Source organism: Sus scrofa, chromosome 14, assembly GCF_054392235.1.
Source record: "Sus scrofa isolate SSC_HxYL_T2T_F1_AM1 chromosome 14, Sscrofa_HxYL_maternal_Yorkshire_Landrace_v2.0, whole genome shotgun sequence".
NCBI classification, from domain to species: Eukaryota; Metazoa; Chordata; class Mammalia; order Artiodactyla; family Suidae; genus Sus; species Sus scrofa.
In genome coordinates, this window is record NC_139396.1 from 80,394,140 (window position 1) to 80,402,539 (window position 8,400).

The 8,400-nt window shown below is 48.3% G+C and overlaps 1 protein-coding gene across 2 annotated transcripts in view; it reads left to right on the top strand.

Moving 5' to 3' along the window:
* Positions 1 to 4,575, top strand: part of LOC146396811 (signal induced proliferation associated 1 like 2) — a 114,969-nt gene extending 110,394 nt beyond the window's left edge. The window contains exons 18-21 of one of the 2 annotated variants that reach the window (XM_021073828.2): positions 236 to 289; positions 842 to 965; positions 1,878 to 1,959; positions 3,312 to 4,575. In XM_021073828.2, the coding sequence (XP_020929487.2) occupies positions 236 to 289; positions 842 to 965; positions 1,878 to 1,959; positions 3,312 to 3,458 (407 nt within the window). In that variant the 3' untranslated portion in view covers positions 3,459 to 4,575. The remainder of the gene's footprint in view (positions 1 to 235; positions 290 to 841; positions 966 to 1,877; positions 1,960 to 3,311) is intronic. The other variant, XM_084996838.1, reaches the window with a different exon arrangement.
* Positions 4,576 to 8,400: the final 3,825 nt, after the last annotated feature.

Here is an 8,400-nt window from a genome sequence, read left to right on the forward strand (position 1 = left end):
ATTGTCTGGCATTGCGTGGCACTGGCCCTCTGGACAGGTCCTGTTTTAGCACAACAAGTACACATGTGCAGACATGTGCACACACACGCAGACATGTATACACACATGCAGGCATGTGCACACACTTATACCCGTGCAGATATGCACACACGCACACACAGCTGTATTTCATAGGACCCCCTCATCCAAGCCCTCACCTGCAGAGATAATGGGTAAATTCTAAATCTTATTTCAGGTCTTGACTCAGATGAAGAACTGGGGCTGCTCTGTCACCACGCGTCCTATCTAGGTGATTGTCTAGGGCCAACCTTGGGCTCTGGATGCTCCGTGACCTTGTCTTTCTGTGTCATTGTCTGCACGTCTGCATGGTCATGGAAGCACGGAGGGCTGGGGGTGCCCAGGGTGACGTGTTAGGCTGTTGTGTCTCAAGGCTGCTCTCTGGGACTGGGGGCAGCTTGAGAAGAGCCCCCCCCCACCCCCCCGTGGTTCTGCTCATCAGCCAAGTTGTCATCTGATGCTCTTGTTGCACATGCAGCCGGCAGCTCTGGTGTTTCCGGGGATGCAACAGAAGAAAGCAGATTGGCTCAAGCAAAACCCGCGTCTGCTCATTGTCCCTGTGGCTGTGATGTGCATTTGCCATACAGCCCAGAAGGACAGCCAATCTGCATGCTTCCTCATTGTCAGCAGCTTGCCTGAGTTTGTTTTTCTTTGTTTTGTTTAAAACAGGGCAGTAACTGATGGGGGAGAAGGGGATGATTTTAGGCAGTAACTCGTCATTTCCACAAAGAAATCGTGCCTTGCAGCCACTGCTAAACCTTCTTTCTGTGTCTCCCCTTTTCAGACCAGAGAGTGGCATCCTTCTGTCCTCTGGCAGATATGCAGCATGGGCAGGACCTGGAAGGGGCCCAGGACCTGCCTTTGTGCGTTGACCCTGGCAGTGGCAAAGATTTCATGGACGCCACTGGGTAAGTGACCGTCTCCCTCCCGTTGTGCTGGTGCGCCAGCCATGAACCGGGATCCAGTTCACCCCCGGCCAGCCAAGAAACCTCTTCACCTGCCTTCGCCTGGCCCTTGAGCGAAGGGACTGAGGAGGCTGACTGGCTTCCCGCCCTGCCAGAGCAGGCAGAGCTAGGCAGCATAACTGCTCTGCTCCACGAGACACATAGCCCAGCCCTTGTGCTGAGGCTTCCTGACCCAGTGGGACCATGTAGCCCCAGGCCAGTGTCTGCCACCTGATCACTGCAGCTGCAGTGGACAGGGCTGGTCACCTTCCATGTGCGAGGCTGCTCTGCTCACCTGCCAAGGCCAGGCTTCTCCCAGCCCTGCCTCCACCCAGCCTCACGCCTCCCACTGAGGTGTGTCCAGAGCAAGCCCCCTCTCTCCTCTGTTCTCCACGTGCTCATCGCCCACAGAGTGTGCGTGCTTTTCCAGCGCCATCCATCCTTAATTCCACTTTTCTGTCAACTGGAGTTATCAATAACTTGCACGGTCATCTCAGTAACAAGCTTCTTGCTACTTGACCAAGAAAGCAAATTAGGGAAGTTGAGTCTATATTTATTTCTCAGGACTTTCATTCTCCTCTGGCTCATCTCAGCTGCCGCCATGTGTTTAGATCACCTACCTTTGTCTTTCTCAGCAGGGTATATGCTTGTAAGGATTCTGAACCCCCTTTTCAATCAAAAGTGACCCAGGAGGGATTTTCCACCAAAGCAGCAATGTGTTCACTGTTAGCTTCTGACATAATCTGATTCATTTCCTTGCTGGGCTCCAAGCACAGGAGAGAACTTTTTATATGAAAACATTCCCAGTGAAAATCCTGAATGCTGTGTCTTGACTTCGGTCTCCTGAGTCTTTCTAAGTCTTTCTCTCCTTCCTAGGGTGCAGTCTCCGTCCACCTTGACTGGGAAAGTCAACCAGCTGGAGCTGATTCTTCGACAGCTGCAGACAGACCTTCGGAAGGTAGAGCAAAGTATTTCATAGACATCCGGCTTTTTGCACACTTAATAGACTCACAAGTCCGTGCTCAGAACTCTTACACAGTCAACCCCTTTTAACTACCAGAAATAAAAAACAAAGAGATTTGGGGAGAGTAGCTGCCCTGATCAAAACACGACAGTACGTGGAAGCAGAGACCCTGAAGTCTAATTCCATCTTCTCGTCCACGGCTACTGCCTTTCATTGGAGGGGACACAAGGTCCAGTAGCTCTGACAGGAGGAAGATGAGGTCTTGGGTGGCCCATCTTCAGAATGAGGTAGAAAAACAGGCGAGCATTTTTCAGCTCCGGGAGTTATCAATTGTATGAGCTATTTATGAGACAAGCTAAGAGGAGTCCTTTGCAGCAGGGAGGCCTGATCTCCCCAAGCCGCTGTCCTCCTCGCAAGCTGCTGTCCTCCCACTGTCCATGGTGGGTCCTCAAAGACGTGAAATGATTCATTCCCAAGACGTTTGCTGGGTCCTCGTTGGATCAGCAGCAGGCTAGGTGGTAGCCACTTGGCGCTCCAGGGAAATGGAATAGAGTGCAGAAGTCAGAGCATGAACGTGGGGTGGGGTACTGTGGGGAGGGCTTTGTTGGTGGAGGAAGGGAGAAATTACAGCTGGCATGAATGCTGGTGGGAATGATCCAGTTGGGAAGGAAATAACGGTGAGAGTAAAGAATGTAGTAGTGTCCTACCATTGTGGCTCAGCGGTAATGAACCTGACAAGTATCTATGAGGACTCGAGTTCAATCCCTGGCCTCACTTGACCCCTAAGCCTGGGAACAAAGAATAGGGAAGGAAGGAAGGCATATGCTGAGTTATTCGTCTCCATCCCAGCTGTATTTGGCAGTAACCAGGAGCAGGCAAGTCAGCTCTGAGGAAATCATATACCTGCTTCCTTTAAGAAACAAGTAAGCATGGGTCTCCTGCCGTGGCTCAGCGGAAACGAATCTGAGGTTGTGGGTTCAATCCCTGGCCTCGCTCAGTGGGTTAAGGATCCAATACTTCCGTGAGCTGTGGTGTAGGTCACAGATGCGGCTCAGATCCCGCGTTGCTGTGGCTGTGGCGTAGGCCGGCAGCTGTAGCTCCGATTCAACCCCTAGCCTGGGAACCTCCATATGCCGCAGGTGCGGCTCTAAAAAGCAAAAAGAAAGAAAGAAAAGAAAAGGAATAAGCAAATAAATAAAAATAAAGGTAGAGGGTCTCAGACTGCCACTAGGAGGAGAGACTGTGTCTGGCCTGCCAATGATCCTTTGTTTCCACGCCACCCCACCCCCCCACCCCACCCCACCTCCCCCACCCCACCCCACCTCCCCCACCCCACCCCCCGCCAGGAGAAGCAGGACAAGGCCGTGCTGCAGGCCGAGGTGCAGCACCTGCGTCAGGACAACCTGCGGCTGCAGGAGGAGTCCCAGACGGCTGCAGCCCAGCTGCGCAAGTTCACCGAGTGGTTCTTCAACACCATCGACAAGAAGCCGTAAGCAGGCCGCCACCCAGCCAGGGGCCCTGAGGGAAGCCTGGAGTCCCTTCACAGTCGCCAACATGTGGTTTTTCGCTGTGCTTCCGGCCCATCGTCGCTACGTGTCTGCTGCCCCGCTCTGTCTAGCACCACGTCCCCCGTAGGACAGGGAGCCACGTGTGACCGCAGAGAGCCACGCCCGTGAAGATGAATGTAACGCTGGTGTCAAGATGAATGTAAACTCTGGTGTCCGCGTGGACCTTTCAGACTCTTCTGAAACGGAGCTCTGGCGTGGGCTTACCTCCCGAGGAAAGATGGTTGTGTTTCATCTCCTGTAGATCAGGTGACCCAGTAGAGAGGTTAAAAGCAATTCACCATAGTTTGGGCTTTAGAATTGTAAAATAAACATGAGAACAAATAATCAGACGTATACTTTAATGTTAAAGGTGCTCTATTTTTTTGGATGTACAGTAGTTTTATTTCCACAGCCACATTATCATAGCAATAAGAAAGAGGCAGAGGAAATCGTCAGAAAAGCCCTCCTTGCAGGGGACAGGAAAAGCACTGATGTGTTGAACACGCTTTCGAATGCAGTTCCTTTAGAGACATATTTATTTGCAGGAGCAAACGGTGCCTGAATATTAACAGTGTTCTGATTGAAAAAAAAAAAAAAAAAAGATATGTATGCCTTGTAAATGGCTCACTGAGTAGTCACTTCAACTCTTAGTTCACTTTTGTAGAGTTAATGCTCAGAGTCAACCCGCTAATCCCTAGAGCTCTCCCATGTGCCGTGAGCCAGCGGAGCCCCTTGTACAATGCCAAATTTGTTTATCTTTGTACAGAAGCTCTGATGAAGTGTCTTGTATTTAACACCCTTATTTAAGCTTATTTAACCTTCCATTGTTAATTTTATAAACTTTGGCTGCACCTGCGCTATGACAGAGGGCGGTGTGTAGGTAGCAGCAGGCTCGGAAAAGGAGTGAGCTTGCCAGAGCAGAGTGATGAGCGGGGCAGGACCGTCTAACAACTGGATGCTGCTAGTAACAAGTTGTTTGTATTGCTTTACCATTTTTAACTGTTCTATTTGAGATGAACGTACATTTTGCTTTTTTAATAAATGTGTAAAAGAGTCCACTCAAGGAATGGTGTCGTGAGGTGAATGTAGACTTGGATGCTAATATGTCAACCATCTGAGCCGTCTGAGAATTTACTTTGGGTCATTTAGGACCTGAACCACTCTCGAGTACCACTTAGCCTTCTTACAGAATCCCAACCTGGTTTAAAGTTACTAGTATTGATTAATGGAGGCTGTGTGCCAGACACTGCTCTCTGCACTCTTCTTCCATCTCTTTGAAGCCTAATGGTACCCTTACTAGGCGGGGTCTGGGATTCCCATTTGACAGCTCCGTAAACTGAGGCTAAAGTCAAGTAATTTACCCAAGGTTGCCTTTCCTTTTTTTATTTTTATCTTATTCAACAAAGGATTTGGTCTTGCTTACAATAAAATAAACACAATTCATAGGAATTGGGGGAAAATATCAGCAGGAATGGGGAAACCAGAAATTTGAATGAAATGTAAGACAAAAAGAAGACACAGAACAGGGGCCATAGTAGGAAGGGAACCACAGTAATTAAGGTCCAAAGTTCTCCACCTTCTGGGACTTCCCTGGTGGCCTATTTGTCGAGGACTTGGCATTGTCACTGCTGTGGCTCAGGTTCAACTCCTAGTCTGGGCTGGAGGTCGAATTGGAGCTGCAGCTGTGGCCTACACCACACCCTTGGCAACACCAGATTTGAGCCACACCCACAACCTACACCGTAGCTTGTGGCAATGCCAGATCCTTAACCCACTGAGCGAGGCCAGGGGTTGAACCCACATCCTCACGGAGACAGCATTGGATCCTTATCCTGTTCAGCCACAATGGGAACTCCTCAAAGGGATTCCTCACATGGGCTTCCCATACTGTCTGTTGCCTACTCAGTCCTACTTTACTGCCCTTTAAAGATGGAAGAGCCATTCTTAGCTTGCAGGCCACCCACTAGCATCAGGGACCAACCCCTGGGCCAAAGGAAAGAGTAGAGAACAAAGCCCATGCAGGTGAGCAGCAGCGCTGGAGGAGAAGAGACAGGTTCAAGGATCTGGGTCACACCTGGAGAGGTCTTTGCCAGTTGGGGGTGGGGGGATGCAGGAGGGCAAGGTTTGATTTGGGGGTAAGCGCTAAACTTCAGTGGAATCGCTGAACTTCATGTTTGCCAGACAGCTGGTCTTCAACATTTCTTGCCTTTAGTGAAAGCTTGAGAACAGGAGTTCCCACTGTGGCTCAGCAGAAAGGAATCTGACGAGTATCCATGAGGACACAGGTTTGATCCCTGACCTCACTCAGTGGGTTAAGGATCCGGTGTTGCCGTGAGCCATGGTGTAGGTTGCAGATGCAGCTCGGATCTGGCATTGCTGTGGCTGTGGTGTAGGCCAGTGGCTACAGCTCCGATTCGACCCCTAGCCTGGGAACCTCCATGTGCCATGTGTGCAGCCCTAAAATGACCAAAAAAAAAAAAAAAAAAAGAACCGTTAGTTGTGTCTTCTGGCTGGGCCTGCATAGCACTCTGCATTGCTGGGTCAGGGTGGATGTCTTTGCCTTAGTGGTCAACCAAGCAGGTGCAAAGGTTGATGTTGCTTAGAGGAAAGTGACCCAACCCTAGCTGAATGGAGAGCCATCCTGTCTTCCTCAGCCACACCTGCAGATGAGACCAGAACGAATACTTTCCAGGTAATACCAGCAAAGAATGTATCATGGCTCAAGTCCGCCTCCAGAGTGCCCTGCCAGGGAGCATGGCCACGTGACTTTGGTCCTGTTCAACTTTTCTCAAACAGATGCTTCCAGTCAGCCGCCTCGCTGCAGAAGATCCCTGTCCTGCTCCCGAGGTGCATGTAGTGCTGAGCAACTTGGCATCCTCGTGGTCACTGTTAATTATAAAACATACCTCTTGGCAGCTCCACACGTTGACTTTCTGTAAGGACTTAACTGGGTACCAACTAATTGAATATTAGAATATATCTACTGAAAATCTTTTTTATTTTAGAATAAGTAATAGGCAGTTTTGCTTCCTAACCATGCGCAGTGATCTATTATGTATGAAGGCCGTTCTCAGATGTGATGATTAAAGTGAATTGGTATTTTAGCGGCTTTATCCTGCCAGTCTCGGTCTCAGGGAGCAGGTTTATCATTACAAACATAAGTCACCTCGGGTGGGGGAGGAGGGGTGTAACAATACAGCCTGCCTTTGCTGATACCACGGTTATCTTGAAAGGCCAGGAGTCTGCTGTCCTGTGAATCCATTAAAATGCAGAATTTGATGGGGCATCATTAATCGGAGTCTCCATCAAACTCAAGAAGCCGTCAACCATAGCTTCGTGTCTGCAGAGCCAGAGATCAAAGAGCTATCTCTTAAAAATGGTAGGAATCACGCTCTGGGTGGATTTCTTCATAAAGGAGTGTAACTGAGGTCAGTGGTGAAGCATGTGGATATTTTTCTTTATCATTTATTTATATATATATTTTTTTCTACTGTACACCATGGTGACCCAGTTACACTAACATGAGCATGTGGATAGTAACGTCTCTGGCTCCTCGTATAAAATATTGGCCTGGGAAGCCTGGACTGTAGTTGAAAGAGAGAAGCAACAGGAAATTTAATTAATTAATGTATTTATTTATTTATTTTTGTCTTTTTAGGGTCACATCCACGGCATATAGAGGTTCCCAGGCTAGGGGTTGAATCGGAGCCGTAGCTGCTGGCCTACACCACAGCCACAGCAACGCGGGATCCGAGCCGCATCTGCAACCCACACCACAGCTCACGGCAATGCCCGATCCTTAACCCACTGAGCGAGGCCAGGGATCAAGCTCAAGTCCTTATGGATCCTAGCTGAGTTTGTTACTGCTGAGCTACAATAGGAACTCCCCAACATGAAATTTAGACTGTCCTGCCCACGAACTCTCCAGGTGCAAAGAAGCCATGACTTTGACCTCTTGAAGCGTTGTCCCTAGTTTTCAACAAGGAAGCTGAGTCCCTGGACCAAGTGCCATCGATGGCCAAGCCACCCCTCTGCCAGGATCAGCATGAGCTATTCATGTGAGCCTTTCTCAGAGGCAAAGGCCCACCACCTCAGTCCCATCCTCAGGAGGTGATTAAGGAATCTCATCATCGGAAATCAAGCTAGTATTTGTTCTTCAGAATTTCCAAGTTGAGGGTTGGCGGCGGGGAGGGGGGGTTCAGGAGGAAGCCATAAAGATTTTTATAGATGCTTTGCTCCTTTGGATGATGGGTTAGTGAGACACAGTAAGTTCCAATTCACCTGAACGTTTGTGGATTTGGTGTTTACAAATTTAAAACCATTTCTCTAGCTTGAATGGATGCATGTCAGATGTATTATTCACTAGGAGAAAAGAAAGTAGAGTTGACTGGGTTTAATTCAACACCTAGTTAGAGGCGGGTGGGAGGGAAATGCCTTTGTTTATGCTCCTCAGAAGGGAAAATGGTAAGAAACCTGCCAAAACCCAAGGAATGCATTAGATTTCTGACCTTTGACCTTCAAGTTAACCCAAAAACCAAACTTCTTGACTTTCTATAGCAGGAATTAGGCAGAAGCTTAAGCCTAAAGAAAGTCTCCTCTTGAATTTTATAAAAGGTTTAAATGTGTACAGCAGAAATTGACAGAACATTATAAATCAACTATAATAAAAAAATTTTTTTTATGTTTTAAATGAGCATCACTTCCAAAGATGACATTCTTGGGTTTTAATATGAGATTCGGGGGCTTTTAAGTCACTTTAAAAAAAAAAATTCCTTTAAGCCCTATCCAGTTCATCTTAATATTAGAAAATTCACTGCTCCATTAAATCCTTACACTCAAAATCTTTTTTTTTTTTTTAATTTGCTTTTTAGGGCCGCACCTGCGGCGT